This window comes from Bos grunniens, chromosome 9, assembly GCF_055505025.1.
Source record: "Bos grunniens cultivar Pamir isolate PY7600 chromosome 9, Bosgru_T2T1.0, whole genome shotgun sequence".
Lineage (NCBI taxonomy): Eukaryota > Metazoa > Chordata > Mammalia > Artiodactyla > Bovidae > Bos > Bos grunniens.
This window is the reverse complement of record NC_141173.1, coordinates 88,424,786-88,441,469: the sequence shown is the minus strand read 5'-3', so window position 1 is coordinate 88,441,469 and position 16,684 is coordinate 88,424,786. Positions and strand designations below refer to the sequence as shown.

The window sequence follows — 16,684 nt, the reverse complement described above, 5'->3', positions numbered from 1 at the left end:
AAGTAGGAGATGGAATGAATGGATATAGTTAATTTGTCCTAAACATGCAGTAATCCTTCATGGAGCCAGAACTATAGCTTAGGTTTCTTAACTCCTAAATCAGTGTTCCTCCCTTCCTGCCCCTCAAGTACAGAGGTTTTGCTTTCTGAGGCAGGTTTCAGTTACCCAGGGTCAACTGTGTTCTGAATATATTAAGTGGAAAATTCAAGAAATAAGCAATTTATACCAGTAGTCATGTATGGATGTGAGAGTTGAACTATAAAGAAGGCTGAATGTCAAAGAATTTTTGCTTTTGAACTGTGGTGTTGGGGAAGACTCTTGAGAGTCCTTTGGACTGCAAGGAGATCCACCCAGTCCATCCTAAAGGAAATCAGTCCTGAATATTCATTGCAAGGACTGATGCTGACCCTGAAACTCCAATACTTTGGCCACCTGATGCAAAGAATTGACTCATTGGAAAAGACCTTGATGCTGGGAAAGATTGAAGGCGGAAGGAGAAGGGGATGACAGAGAATGAGATGGTTGGATGGCATCACCAACTCGATGGACATGAGTTTGAGTAATCTCTGGGAGTTGGTGTTGGACAGGGAAGCCTGGCATGCTGTAGTCCATGGGGTCACAAAGAGTCGGAGACGACTGAGCGACTGAACTGAACTGAAGTTTTAAATTATGCACCATTCTGAGCAAGATGATGAAATTTCATGCCTGTTCTGCTCCGTCCCCCTACCTACATGAATCATCCTTTTGTCCACGTATCCACCTAATTAGACACTTAGTAGCCTTTTAGGGCTTGGTGGCTCAATTGGTAAAGAATCTACCTGCAGTGCGGGAGACCTGAGTTTGATCCCTAGGTTGGGAAGATCCCCTGGAGGAAGGTGTGGAAACCCACTCCAGCATTTTTGCCTGGAGGATCCCCATGGACAGAGGAGCCTGATGGACCCCTGAAAGAGGAGCCTGGTGGGCCCCTGAGAGAGGAGCCTGGTGCACCCCAGTCCGTGGAGTTGCAAAGAGATGGACACTACTGAGCGACTAAGCACAGCACAGTTATCAGGTCAACTGATGAGGTATTGGTTGTCCTCAGGTAACCCTGATTTTACTTAATAATGACCTCAAAGCACATGAGTAATGATGCTGGCAATTCAGATATTCTCTTACTGTGTCTAATTTAAACTTTACCATAAGCATGTATGTATAGGAAAAGCTTAGGATATGTAGGGTTCAGTACTATCTGTGGTTTCAGGTATCCACTTGGGGTCTTGGATGGTTTCCCCTCAGGATTAGGGGGGACTGCAGTCAATGTCCAGGAGGTGAGATGTCACTTAGGGAGCCCTCAGATAAAGATAAGAATGACAATCGAAACAGAGGGAAGAGAGCAAGAAGATCCAGGGCCTGGCCCTGAGGATCTGGGGCATTCCAGGTGGAATTCAGGTAGGACAGAGTCCTCTGCCCCTGGGAGCACCCACACATTTCACTCCTGGATATCTGCGGATGGGGAGAAGAAGGCAAGAGGGAGAACAGGGGATTTGGGGGAGACTCAGAACTCACCTACAGTACTAGTAGGGATCATGGTAGCTCATTGCTAGTAATGAGCAACTTCTTACACTTCACTAGCCAGGGGCAGTGGGAGCCCACATGGTACACATTTAATGAGATGGCCCAGTTACTAAATCAAAAGGCACTAGATGTGATGGGGGAGTGGCCACTAACACCTACCAGCTTTCCAGCATTCCACCCTGAACCAAACCCAGATGTCATCAGGTCAACTTTATCAAATGCATCAGCAAAGACTTTCGACACCATGCTACTCCCCACCCATGTGTCACAAAGTCCAGCAACCTGTTTAGTCAGTCAGTGGTAAATGAGAGAATGCATGAAAGGCCTCCTTAACTTTAGGTCCGTCCACCATTTGCAGAAACTAAAGGCAGTAGAGGGGCATGACTCAGCAGTTTCTGCAGCCACTGAAGTCCAGGGTAGGCATTCCTACTCTGGCAGAATGAAGGGGCTGCCTCTCAAGCCTTATCAGGGCAGCCTTGTCTCTGAGGGGGGCAGACACTCGGCCCCAACCACCGCTGGGTTGGATTGTCCTGAAGGGCTTTCTGAGCAGAGCACAGGGGGAGCTGCTGTTCCTGGAGCCTCTCCCAGGACAGAAAGTCTACACTCGACCTGGGGAAAGGGATCAGCTGAGCCAGATGGAGAGAAGCTCTGAGGGACTGCAGGGCAGTGGACCGATACAAAAGGCACGGCTCTCTCCTTCCTCTTGAACTCCTAACCATCCCCTCCAGGGAATGTGGGCTTACCAAAGGAGAGGGAAGAGCCTCTGTTCTGTGGCTTTTCTGCCACCAGCCCAGACCAGCCAAACCACTCTGGCAGATTCATTTAAGTGGTAGAGCCCACATATTCAAAAATAAATGCACACCACTGTGGTCTGCGTTTAACAGAAGTCCTGTGCTATCACACATGGAGTTTGCTATTGACACCAAAACCAACTTGCCTTGTATCGTGGCTTGAATGCCAAGGAGCCAAATTGCTCCCTAATTAGGTTTAATGGCCAAGTAATTCTAGGTCATGTCTATCCTTTAATGTTTAACTTGGAGGCATTTTTCTGGCTGCATCTCTATGTGAACTGCTTTTGTGTTTTTGCAGTTCCACTTCCAAATCTTGGCAAACGGGCCAAATGTTTTCCGGCTATGAAACCGCTAAGGCCAATTTGTGTCGTATCATCCTTGTTCCCTCCCTGCAATTTTGGAGGAGCCTTGAGCAACCATGTTAATTAGGCTCTGGGTGACACAGCTCTTGCAGTTGACAATGGGAACAACTCTGGGGCTCAACATTGGCACAGAGAACTTTTCCTTCCCACTTCCTCAGCCATCGCTTTCCTTTCTGTGTGGGCCTCTCAGCCATTTGTTGCAGTGTAAACTGACTCACTAGCAACAAGGGTGGGTGGGGGTTGGGGAGTCTGGGGGTGTTCAGCTGGAAAGATCTGGAATAGAGCAATGCTATCCCAGGTGAAGTGGACAGAACTTGTTTTCTGAGCCCCTCCACCTCTTCTGGGGTTCCCAGTGTCCTGTGCTGACCTTTACTCTCCCCAGCAGTACCCACCCAGATTTGATCCCAAGGATGACATCTCCATCAAATCCTTTCCTGTCCCCAATCTTCTCTCATCTGAATTCAAACTTACCTCTCCTTTGTCCTAGGACCATAATGTCTTACAGGAGTCCTGGTAAACCAGCCTTTTAAAATTAGTCATGCAGAAGTATGCATGGGTGTCAAAAGATGATGAAATGCAAAGATGAAGCTGAATTCCTTGCTTCTTATAGCAGAGGAAAGCTAGGCAGGTCTTGAGTGCCGCTCTTATATAGCGTTTTTGTCAGTGGTGTGCTGGCAAACCAGCCCTCTGAGAGTAGGGAGAAAAAGAGCACTGAATTATAGCCCTGGCCAATTTCCAGTGCTATAATATAGAGTCAGCACTCCTATCATGGCCTGACTTCAAGCTACTAGCAAGTGAACAAATGGCCCATAAAATTTCAGAACCTCTAAGATCTCCTCAGGCTAGTTCTTGCACACCACTTGGTTGGAAAACATGGAGTTCAGGCATTGGTTGGCTTCCAGGCATGTAAGAGGGTTAATATCATCTGTAGGAACAGTGTTACTTGGTTGAGACTGTTGTTGATTAGTTGGCATGCAGAGGAGCTGGAACTGGAATGAATCCATCTCTAATTGGCTGACTTGTTAAGCTTTTACTGAAATGAGCTGTCATTGATCCAATGAACAGGTTTGAAACAGCTGCATATGGGTACATAAAAATCTATCTGTTCCTAAGTCTGAGGAACATTTTTATTCTCAGGTGTTGAGCACATTAGATACAAATTTTGGCAAAGCCTGTATTAGCAGTGACTGGGACAATGAAAATTCAGTTAGAATACTAGCTTTTGGATGGCTGGCAAAGCCAAATAAAGAAAATCCCCACTAATGTTAAAATGGACACATCTTAATGTGTTTCCTATCTTTTTCTCCTATTTCCAGTTCCATGAGCTTTCATGAATCTGGGACTGACTAGAGGACTTTTGTGCGGTATTTTCAGTTCATTTTGGGGAAACAATCTGAAGTTTCCTGTTTGAGATTAAATATGGGTCATTTCTCTTCCTCAGACCTCTGCCACAGATAAAGAGGGAACAGGAAATCCTCATCAGACACCATGTGTGACTGGTCCCCAGACAAAGTCTGTGTCTGACATCTAGTCAGCATGTCCTGTCTATGTCCTGCCCCCACCTCTCCTCCCCTCGCCCTCCACCCCACACAGGCTGATTCCCCGACCTGTGAATGTGGAACAGGAATCTTGTGAGTCAGAGCTGGCAGAGGTTGGATCGGTGCTCATATTTCCCTCAACTCACACTAGAATGGCCTACAATACTTATTTTACTGTTTTGTCTCTGTTAATTTTCAAAATGGCTTGCCCCTAGTCTCTATTGGCTGTTATCAAAGCCATCTCGTGTTTGCTTGGCAATGGTAGCTTTCTCCTCTCCAATTATACCTCCATCGGAGCCGCAGTACTGGCAGTGTATCCTCTCTTAGACTGTGTCCACCCACCCAGTGGTTAAGAGCAGGGACTTGAGTGCCAGAGTTTAAACATTAGCCCTACCTACCACCTGTGTGCCCGTGTGACCTCAGTAAGTATCTCTTATGTAGACAAGGAAAATCCCAACAAGAGACTGTGAACTCTACACTCAGGGAAAATTTGCTCATGGTTGCTGGGGAGGGGATGCTACATGTTCACTTTATTCCTCCTTGTAAAGAATAGAGAATGAGAAGTGAATCAACAGGCAGAGAAGCAGAACGGGGCCACATAGCTCTCGTATCTGGTCCCAACCATCGGGCACAGGTCCCTGATCCCAGGTCCCTGGTTCCCCACCAGCCACATCGATCCCTCTGTATCCCTTCAACCCTTGGGTCTTCAAAGCCAGTGGGCTTTTCTCAATGCACACACTACTTCTGATCTCTCAGGAAATGTTTAACTCTGTGGGCCATCTCCTGCCCTCTCTGTTATGGGTCATTCTTTGGAAAAGCCTGGAAAAGCCTTCTTTGTAGACCTGGAACTCAGGAACCAGCCCCCGCTGGGTCCTGGCTCCACCACTAGCTGCTTGGACAGATGATTTAGATGATCTGAGCTCAGCTTCCTTATCTGTAATATAGGGATGGTAATAGTGCCTGCTCCCTGTATTGTTATGATTCACCCTACATAAAAATGACCTTGGATATAGAAAATACCTGGAAGGGCTTGTTACTAACCTGCCCTTATTCCCTACACCTGTTCTTCCAAGTCCATTCCTCCCAGGCAGTTCCTCTCATCTGAATGTGCTCCCCACCAGGTTCTCTCCTCAGCCTTCTCTTTAGCAATACACCTAGTGAGTTCATTTGTTTCCCAAGTTCCAAGCATCACCTTAAGCTGGTGACTCTCCAGTCAGTGTCTGTGGCCTGGATCTCTCACCTAGAAAGCTCCCTATCTTTCTGCTTCAATGTGCCACTGTTTATTCAAGCCCTAGACGCCCTGCACTACACTCAACAGCATCCCTTTTAAACCGGGTCCCCTCCCCTCACCTGCATATGACAGTGTTGTTCTGATTCTTCCAGTCTGCAAATTGTTGCCCTCTTCTTCCTCTCCCAACATCTAACTTATTGCCAGAGCCCATTGTTCTTCCTTGTCTGTCCCTTGGATCCACCTCTTCTCTTGCATTGTGCTATCCCCACTGCCCCGCCCATTGTTACCGGAGCAGATCCTTACCCAGCTTCAGAGTGGATCTCCCCTCATTCATGGAAGTGCTTCTCCGCTGGCATAGTTGGCATCCAGGGAGGAGAGTAAGAGACAGCCCGGCTAGGAGGCTGCCTGGGCTTGGACCCTTTGTGGTATATTCAGTGTACATGGCATAGCCAGTGATACATGGCTTCCAGCATGGAGTGCCAGCTGTGTACCCCACTCCCAAATCCTAAGGTTAGGACAACTCAGAACACACACACACCCTTCCACACACATGCACACATATACTTCCAGGTGGCCTCTTTTGGAGGGAAGGTGGAGCTTTATTTTTTTTTGGTGGGGCGGGGGGGGGGGCTCCAAAATCACTGCAGATGGTAACTTCAGCCATGAAATGAAAAGATACTTGCTCCTTGGAAGAAAAGTTATGACCAACCTAGACAGCATATTAAAAAGCAGAAACTTTACTTTGCCAACAAAGGTCCATCTAGTCAAAGCTTTGGTTTTTCCAGTAGTCATGTATTGATGTCAGAGTTGATTTTAAAGAAAGCTGTACACCAAAGAATTGATGCTTTTGAACTGTGGTGTTGGAGAAGACTCTTGAGAGTCCCTTGGACAGCAAGGAGATCCAACCAGTCCATCCTAAAGGAAATCAGTCCTGAATATTCATTGGAAGGATTGATGTTGAAGCTGAAATGCCAATACTTTGGCCACCTGATGCGAAGAACTGACTCATTTGAAAAGACTCAGATGCTGGGAAAGATTGAAGGCAGGAGGAGAAGGGGACAACAGAGGATGAGATGGTTGGATGGCATCACCGACTCAAGGGACATGAGTTTGAGTAAACTCTGGGAGTAGGTGATGGACAGGGAGGCCTGGCCTGCTGCAGTCCATGGGGTCACAAAGAGTCAGACACGACTGAGTGACTGAACTGAACTGGGGCCATTAGTACCCCAGCTGAGAGTCACTGAGCCTCTTCCAAGTCAAATCCAGCCCACAGAACCTCCTCAGACCCACCCCAAACACAGATCACTCAGAGCTCCCAAAAACCTCTCCCTGCCTGCCTGCCTCCTTCATCACCTTGTCTTTCTCAGGTCAATCATGCCCCCACCCATCCTCAACTTCATTTTTGCCCCTTCCCTGGTCAGCATAGTCCTTCCATCTTCTTAGCATCTTTCCTATCGGTTCTGTATTCAGGCTCCTTCTGTTCCTCTTAACCTCCTCACCCTTACTATTCATATCCTAGTAATCCACCAGGCCTGGTTCAGCCTTCTGTAACTGCCTTGCCAAGATCCTGAGCCTTCTCAAAACACCTTATAATCAGTTCCGCCTGTCTCTTTTTTTACTGTCTTTCAGTTGTCCATTCATTGCCTTGTCTATTGAATCAGACACTCGGCTTTGAGGGCCACAGCCACTCCTGTCTGTAACCCACAGGGCTGCTATAATGAGTAGTAGTGAGCTCCTACACAGCTGCCCTTTTTTATTTCAAAATTTTGATCAAAACCTGACTACTTAATTCATGGCCGCACCAGCCTGTGATGTGCCCCCTGCAGAAAGATTTTAGCAGCCAGTCAGGACAGGAGCTGGGGAAAGCCAGCCCTTCAACAGTTTTTTACTGATGATCCAGCTTTTTACTTGGTCACAGTAAATGACAAGCTGACACCCAAGATAAATGATGTCTCTGTCACACACTAATTTGTTTGCATGATAGAAGTTGATGATGAAACTGACCTGCCTGCACTTATTTCTCTCCATGAGTCCCCCCAGCCACTTGCCCTCATCGTAAAAATACAGAAGGTGGGAACCGAGCAGCAGAGCCAGTGTCTTTACCTGCTTCCTCCTGGTGGACATCGGTGCTGTCTTTCAAGTCTTCATCCACCCAGGGATGAGTCTCAGCCCCAGGCTCCCCCTTCCTTCTCTCAGTGCTTCCATCAGCATTTTTAAAGATCCACACCATCAAAATGCAGATGACGGCTACCAAGACTGGAGTCAGAAGAAACATGGTGGTGAGACTGATCCTGAAGGGTGTCCATACTTCCCAGGCTGGGGTTTAAACAAACAGGGACAGGTGTGGGGAATGCTGGGAGATGAGTGAAGAGAGGGAGGGGTTTGCTGGGGAAGGGACAGTGAACCTGCTGACTCCACGAGGACTTTGCCAAGGAGCAAAGATCGCAGCTGTGTGCGTCAGGGTATGTTGCGGGTCTGGCAATGCATGGGTGAGTGCACTTTCTTAAACTGTGTGCTCAGTCAATATATTCTTAGACAATCATTGCCAGGATTTGAGGATATACTTTAAAGCACTAGATCTTGCCAGCCATGGTGGTATTTCATCTTTCTCCTGTAGATTTTCTCTGAGAGCAGTGTGTCCTCGACTGGCCTGATGCTAGGAGTCACTTAGTGTTGGCCCCTTCGAACCAACCTCCATGCCTGTTTTGAGCGGTTCCCAAATCTGGGATGTTTTCCTGCAGTTTTAGAGACTGGGCAAAGGATTGGCTATCTCAGGCCTCTCGTGCACATTTTGCCTTATATATATCTATATTATTTCAATTCTTTTCAACCAGCATGTACTAGTTTTTACTATTTCTACTTTTTTTGTGTGATAAGATATAATAATATAAAATTTACTATCCTAGCTCTTTTTAAGGCTCCAGTTCAATGACATTAAGTACATTCACAGTGTTGTAAACCCACCACCACTCTTCTAAAAACTGCTTCATCATCCCAAACAGGAACCCTCTAACCGTGAAGCAGTAATTCCCTACTTTCTCTTGCCACAGGCCCTGGTAACCTCAAACCCACTTCCTACATTATGATTCTGACTGTCCTAGGAGCCTTCTGTAAGTGGACTCATACAGTATTTGTCTTTTTGTGAATGGCTTGTTTCACTTAGCTGAAAGTCTTCAAGATTCATCCATGTTTTAATACAGATCAGAATGTCGTTCTTTTTGATGGTTCAGTCGCTCAGTCGTGTCCGACTCTTTTCGACCCCATGAATCGCTAGCTCATACTATATATTTTTATGGGGGCTTCCCCAATGGCTCAGCAGGTAACAAGTCTGCTTGCAGTGCAGCAGATGCAGGTTTGATCCCTGGATCAGGAAGATCCTCTGGAGAAGGAAATGGTAATCCATGCCATCATCCTTGCCTGAAAAATCCCATGGACAGCGGAGCCTGGATGGCTACAGTCTATGGGGTCGCAAAGAGTCAGACACAACTGAGCACTCGGCACAGCACATGTATTTTTATACTTAAAAAATAGACACTAAATAAATGTTACATTTACAAGAAGACCATTACAATACAGTGCAATAAGTGCTATACTAGACAAGTATGCCTGGTCCCTTATTCCATCTGAGACAGGAAAGACCCCACAGAGGACATAGCTTCTACTGTCTCAACAAACTCAGTGTGACCTGGGACAGTGCAATTGAGGGAGCTTGTGCCAGAATCTAATCTATACACTCTCCCTTGAGAAACTCTTACTGCAAAAAAAAAAAAAAACAAAAGTCAGCTGACCTAGGGAGTGTGTTGTGTAGTGACATGGTTGCTTTGCCTGGATTTCCATTCTGCTGTGTGCTCATGCCTCACTTCATGACTGGTGATCAAGAGTGGATGGATTGGTCAGTCTGCAAACCACACTGGGAACATCCTTACTTTAGAGAACATATTTTCCCAAGACACACATACGAGTCTTTACTTCCAGTGCTGGTGGTGAATCTAATTATCCCTGTCCTTGAATCCTTCTGCTTTAGTAACATTCTGCAAGTGTATTTGCAGGGTAAGTGAAATGAGGTGAAAGAGAACTTTCCAGGAAAGAGACTTCCCGGCATTGAGTGAGGCAACACCATTTCTAATGATTCACACAAACAACCTGTCATCAAGCATTTCTATTAAGTACTTATTTAACAAGTGTTATATCAAGTATTCACACTAAAGGCTTAAAATAGGACGTGCTTGGGACTTCCCTGGTGATACACTGGTTACAGCTCTGCACTTCCACTACCAGGGAAATGTTCAACCCCTGGTTGGGAAACTAAGATCCCACATGCCACGTGTTGTGGCCAAAAGATAAACAGACTCACAGATTTAGAGAATGAACTTGTGGGTGCCAGGAGGAAGGATGGAGAGGAGTGGGGGAAGGGATAGTTAGAAAGTTTGGGATGGACATGTACACACTGAGTCCCTTTGCTGCCCACCTGAAATTGTTATAACATTGTTAATCAGCTATACTCCAACACAAAATAAAAAGTTTTTTTTTTTTTTAAAGAAGAACCTTATGGCTAAAAAACCAAAAACAATAGGGTGTGCCTATGTCTGCACCAAAATCTTATCTCAGTTCAAGTGTGAAGTTAGAGGAAAAAATTCAGAATGCTTTTAAACCTAACTGACCTCACCTATACACAGTCCATACTCACAAATAACTTTAACACCATCAAAGGATATTTAGTTTATATAGATCTAATGACCAGAGGACTGTGTGATGCAGAAGTTTATATTTCTGTGTGTGATCACTATGTTGATTCTTTATCTACATTATCCCATATAATCCACAGGATGAGTCACTTGATAAGAAACTCCATTGCTCTAGCCATTCCACTACATACAAGAATTGAAAGCAAGGTCTCAAAGAGATATTTGCACATTTATATTCACAGTACTATTTTTCACCATAGCCAAGAGATGGGAGCAACCCAAGTGTCCATGGACAGATGAATGGATAAACAATATAGTAGAGACACTACAATATTATTCAACCCTAAAAAAGAGGGAAATTCTGACCCATGGTGCAGCATCAATGAATTTTGAAGACATCTGCTAAGTGGAAAAACATCCAGTCACAAAAAGATAAACCTTGTATAAATCACATGTATGAGATCTAATGTAGCCAAATTCATAAAGATAGAAAATAAACTGATTGTTCACTGTGGCTGGGGGAGGGGAAAAGGAGAGTTATTATCTAATGTGTGCAGAATTCCAGTTTTGCAAGACCAAAAGAGTTCTGGATTGTGGTAGATAGTGGTGATGGTTACACAACAGAGAGAATGGACTTATACTGTTGAACAGTACACTGAAAAAAAGCAAAGATGGTACATTTAATGTTGTGTGCTGTGCTGTGCTTAGTCACTCAGTCGTGTCTGACTCTGCATGACCCCATGGACTGTTGCCCACCAGGCTCCTCTTCCATGGGGATTCTCCAGGCAAGAAGACTGGAGTGGGTTGCCATGCCCTCTTCCAGGGGATCTTCCTGACCCCAGATGGAATCCAGGTCTCCCGCATTGCAGGCCGATTCTTTATCATCTGAGCCACCAGAAAAGCCCTGAATGTTGTATATATTGTACCAAAAATATTTTAATAAAAAAAAAATCTCTGCCCTGAAGGAAAAATGAAGAGCTTGTACAACAGTGCCTAAAGCACCATGAATGAGTGGAAGCAAGGTCCTTAAAGTGTAGCCCTAGATCCCCATCATCCACATCCCCAGAAGATTTGTTAGAAATAAAAACTCTCGGGCCCTACTTCAGATGCACTGAATCAGAAACTCTGGAGGTGGGACCAGCACTCGCTTTCAAGAAGCACTCCAGGTGGTGGTGCCGACACTTGTTGAGGTCTGAGAACCACTGGACTCAAGAAAGGCTCTCTCCTCATATTCCCTTGTTGTTGTTGTTTAGTTGCTCAGTCATGTCCGGCTCTTTTGTGACCCCATGAACTGTAGCCCTTCAGGGTCCTGTGTCCATGGAATTCTTCAGGCAAGAATACTAGAGTGGGTTGCCATTTCCTTCTCCAGGGCATCTTCCAGATCCAGGGATCCAACCCACATCTCCTGTTTGGTCTGCTTGGCAGACCTATTCTTTACCACTGAGCCACCATCAGTTCAGTTCAATTCACTCACTCAGTCATGTTCAACTCTTTGTATCCCGTGGACACAGGCACACCAGGCTTCCCTGTCTATCACCAACTCCTGGAGCTTACTCAAACTCGTGTTCATTGAGTCAGTGATACCATCCAGCCATCTCATCCTCTGTCATCCCCTTCTCCTCCTGCCTTCAATCTTTCACAGTACCAGGGTCTTTTCCAATGAGTCAGCTCTTCCCATCAGATGGCCAAAGTATTGGAGTTTCAGGTTCAGCATCAGTCCTTCCAATGAATATTCAGGACTGATTTCCTTTAGTATTGACTGGTTGGATCTCCTTGCAATCCAAGGGACTCTCAAGAGTCTTCTCCAACACCACAGTTCAAAAGTATCAATTCTTTGGCACTCAGTTTCTTTTATAGTCCAACTCTCACATCCATACATGACTACTGGAAAAATACCTTTGACTAGATGGACCTTTGTTGGCAAAGTAATGACTCTGCTATGGGAAGCCATAGCCCTGGGAACTATACTCAATATTCTGTAATATTATATATGGAATGAGAATCTTAAAAGGATATGTATGTGTGTCACATACACGTATATGAATCACTTTGCTGTACACTTGAAAGTAACACAACATTGTAAATCAACTACAATCTAAGAAGAACCATTGCAGCCACCCAGAGGAGAGCTAACCAAAGACTCGACTCTTCGGGGAAGAAAACTGGGGGAGGAGGATGAGGAAATGATGGCATAAAGTTTGGAGGTGGTAGAAGTGACCGGGTCCAGATGTGGGGATATTACAGAGCGGGAATCAGAAATGACATCTCTCCTTCTCCCAGCATATTCCAGTCTGTACTTTGTCTCATTCGTTTGGGAAAAGACTTTGGGATTTCATGGACTTCGTGTTACTTAACCCAATGAGCACGTAAGTGGAGAGACTTCTATAAAGAGCTCTCAGGGAAAAAGCTGAAACGACAACACACCGCTCACAAAGCTGGGGATTGTTCCGGAACGTGATTCATCAAGTGAGACTGGCTCTGCCTCTATCAAAACATGACTTCTGAGACTGGGCGATTTCCTCAGTGCTTCTTTTCTCACTCAAGCCAATAGCCAAACAGTACTTTCCGGTTATGGGTTGGGGCCCGTTGATGACAAATGACAGCAATTCCTCAACCTCTGTATTATGTTATCTTTTGAAAACAATGCCTTTTTATGAAACAGCTTAGCCACAAACGATATGGCATCCATTCTAGACAAGAAGACAAAAACCCTGTGGTGATATTAGTCAGAAACAGTTTTTAATAGAAAAAAGTTATGTTCCAGAGCAACATTCCTTAGCATTTAGTGATACTGTATTTGCTTCCAGTAGAGATTCATTATTGCTTTTCTACACAATAAAAAAATTATCATCTGATGATGGAATTATCATCGCCATCTTATTTCTCCTCTAAGAAGAAATTACGAGGCAGAATGTTAACAAAACAAGGTGACTTGTAGGAGAGGCACTGATTGCTTGGCATGTAAGAGAATGTCTGGTGTGTTCCTTTCCTAGTGTGTGTGTTTGTCACTCAGTCGTATCCAACTCTTTGTAACTCCACTGACTGTAGCCCACCAGGCTCCTCTGTCCATGGAATTCTCAAGGCAAGAAGGCTGGACTGGGTTGCCATTCCCTTCTCGAGGGGATCTTCCTGATCCAGGGATCGAATCTGGGTCTCCTGCACTGCAGGCAGATTTTTTTACTGTCTGAGCCACCAGGGCAGCCCTAAGGCAGCTGTAACAAAGCCCTACAAACTGGGTGACTTGAAAGAACAGAAATGTGTTGTCTCTCAGTTCTGGAGGTCAGAAGTCTGAAATCAAGGGGTCAGCAGGGCGGGGTTCCTATGGAAGGCTCCAGGGGAAAATCTGATTAGGGCTTTCTTTTTATTTCTGGTAGAGACCAGCAAACCTTGATGCTCCTCGGCTGGTAGAAACTTCACTCTAGTCCTGCCTGTGGAGTCACATGGCGTTCTCCCAGTATATCTTCACTTCCCCTTCTCCTTGTAAATCTGTGTCTGTATGTTTCTCCTTTTCTTACCAGGATACCAGTCATTTTAGACTTTTCTTCCCAGATACCAGTCATTTTAGACCCTATGACCTCACCCTAACTTGACTACACCTGCAAAGACAGTATGTCCCGGTGGTCATTGGCATATCCCTTTGGGGCACCACTCAACCCATAACACCTGGTAAAATGGAAATGAAGATACTTCCTCCTCTTCTGGTGAGGGTAAGTTCATTGTGAAACATCAATTAAATCATGGTGAGTCTCCAAGTTTTTAGCCTATCTGATTGTAAAGTGGGCAGAGCAGGCGAAATTGTACTCATTTCTCTCTAAGGAAACCACCCTGTCCGTAATCAATGACTCAGCTGCCCAGGTGGGAGGCTGAGATTGCTCAACACAAATGTTGGAAGATCAGAAACCTCTTTTTTTTCATATGTCTAGACTCTGGAAAGTCTAGAGGTCCAAAGGTTATATCTTTTAATTTTCCTTATATTAAGTTTTTAATTAGATATTAATGTTGATTACTTTAACTAGCAACAGCGGTCAAGTTTTTCTCCCATTACGTCACTCTGACTTCCACTTTTACCCTTCTCTGTCCCCTGTGAGAACCAGGGGGAGAGAGGACAGGAGCTCTTCTTCTGATTCCATGGTCTCCATCCTATAATCCAGGATGATCTCCCTATTTTAATATTTCCTTGAAATATTAGCATAAAAGAATATTTCTGCAGACCAAGAAAGACATTCAGTGCTTTTCTGCAACATAATGACTTAAAATCTCTTTAATATTGCAGGCTAGGCATCACTGTTTCTCTATTCCTTAATAGATAAAGTGAATTACTATACTCTTGTTTTATGAATGATTCATCTAAACTAAGCCTAAAGCTGATTGCATAATATTCTAATTGCAAAATATACTTTTTTTTTTAATGGTGGTAAAATATGCAAAACATCAACTTTCCCATTTTAGCCATTTTTAAGTGAACAGTTCGAAGGTGTAAAGTTCATTCATGTTGTAGTGCAACCATTCCCACCTCCCATCTGCAGAATGGTTTTTTATCATCCCAGTCAGGAAGTCTGTTAAACACTAAACATTAAAAATATCCATTAAACATTAACTCCCTCTTCCCTCCTGCCCTAGTCCCTGGCAACCAACATACTATTTTCTATCTCTACAGAGTTGACTACTCTGAGTACCTCGCATAACTGGAATTGTATTTGTCCTTTCATGTCTATGAAACTAAGCCATGCCCATGGGGCAACCCAAGAAGGGTGGGTCATGATGGAGAGATCTGACAGAATGTGGTCCACTGGAGAAGGGAATGGCAAACCACTTCAGTATTCTTGCCTTAAGAACCCCACAAACAGTATGAAAAGGCAAAATGATAGGATGCTGAAGGAGGAAATCCCCAGGTCAGTAGGTGCCCAATATGCTACTGGAGATCAGTGGAGAAATAACTCCAGAAAGAAAGAAGGGATGGAGCCAAAGCAAAAACAATACCCAGCTGTGTATGTGACTGGTGATAGAAGCAAGGTCTGATGCTGTAAAGAGCAATATTGCATAGGAACCTGGAATGTCAGGTCCATGAATCAAGGCAAATTGGAAGTGGTCAAATAAGAGATGGCAAGAGTGAATGTAGACATTCTAGGAATCAGCGAACTGAAATGGACTGGAATGGGTGAATTTAACTCAGATGACCATTATATCTACTAATGTGGGCAGGAATCCCTCAGAAGAAATGGAGTAGCCATCATGGTCAACAAAAGAGTCTGAAATGCAGTACTTGGATGCAATCTCAAAAATGACAGAATGATCTCTGTTCATTTCCAAGGCAAACCATTCAATATCACAGTAATCCAAGTCTATGCCCCTACCAGTAACACTGAAGAAGCTGAAGTTGAACGGTTCTATGAAGACTTCAAGACCTTTTAGAACTAACACCCAAAAAAGATGTCCTTTTCATTATAGGGGACTGGAATGCAAAAGTAGGAAGTCAAGAAACACCTGGAGTAACAGGCAAATTTGGCCTTGGAGTACGGAATGAAGCAGGGCAAAGGCTAATCTAGTTTTGCCAAGAGAACGCACTGGTCATAGCAAACACCTTCTTCCAACAACACAAGAGAAGACTCTGTACATGGACATCACAGATGGTCAACACCGAAATCAGATTGATTATATTTTTTGCAGCCAAAGATGGAGAAGCTCTATACAGTCAGCAAAAACAAGACCAGGAGCTGACTGTGGCTCAGAACACGAACTCCTTATTGCCAAATTTAGATGTAAATTGAAGAAAGTAGGGAAAACCACTAGACCATTCAGGTATGACCTAAATCAAATCCCTTATGATTATACAGTGGAAGTGAGAAATAGATTTAAGGGACTAGATCTGATAGACTGAGTGCCTGATGAACTATGGATGGAGGTTCATGTCTGTACAGGAGACAGGGATCAAGACCATCCCCATGGAAAAGAAATGCAGAAAATCAAAATGGCTGTCTGGGGAGGCCTTACAAATAGCTGTGAAAAGAAGAGAAGCTAAAAGCAAAGGAGAGAAGGAAAGATATAAGCATCTGAATGCAGAGTTCCAAAGAATAGCAAGGAGAGATAAGAAATCCTTCCTTGTCAATGAATGCAAAGAAATAGAGGAAAACAACAGAATGGGAAAGACTAGAGATCTCTTCAAGAAAATTAGAGATACCAAGGGAACATTTTATGCAAAGATGGGCTCGATAAAGGACACAAATGGTATGGACCTAACAGAAGCAGAAGATATTAAGAAGAGGTGGCAACAATACACAGAAGAACTGTACAAAAAAGATCTTCACGACCTAGATAATCATGATGGTGTAATCACTGACCTAGAGCCAGACATCCTGGAATGTGAAGTCAAGTGGGCCTTAGAAAGCATCACTACGAACAAAGCTAGTGGAGGTGATGGAATTCCAGTGGAGCTCTTTCAAATCCTGAAAGAGGATGCTGTGAAAGTGCTGCACTCAATATGCCAGCAAATTTGGAAGACTCAGCAGTGGCCACAGGACTGGAA

At 44.5% G+C, this 16,684-nt stretch overlaps 1 protein-coding gene and 1 long non-coding RNA gene across 6 annotated transcripts in view; one reads left to right on the top strand and one right to left on the bottom strand.

Annotated features, from left to right (window-relative positions):
* LOC147366331 (uncharacterized) overlaps window positions 1–13,016 on the top strand; it is a 38,299-nt gene extending 25,283 nt beyond the window's left edge. Inside the window, exon 4 of the long non-coding RNA XR_015133312.1 lies at window positions 7,508–13,016. This is a non-coding gene — a long non-coding RNA (uncharacterized LOC147366331). The remainder of the gene's footprint in view (window positions 1–7,507) is intronic.
* Window positions 1–16,684, bottom strand: part of IYD (iodotyrosine deiodinase) — a 41,568-nt gene that overhangs the window by 21,866 nt on the left and 3,018 nt on the right. For 2 of the 5 annotated variants that reach the window (XM_086318283.1, XM_086318282.1), the window contains exon 2: window positions 7,580–7,732. The exons of 2 other annotated variants lie outside the window; for them this stretch is intronic. In XM_086318283.1, the coding sequence (XP_086174409.1) occupies window positions 7,580–7,706 (127 nt within the window). In that variant the 5' untranslated portion in view covers window positions 7,707–7,732. Of the gene's footprint in view, window positions 1–7,579; window positions 7,822–16,684 lie in introns of those variants that run through there. One more of the 5 variants, XM_086318281.1, reaches the window with a different exon arrangement.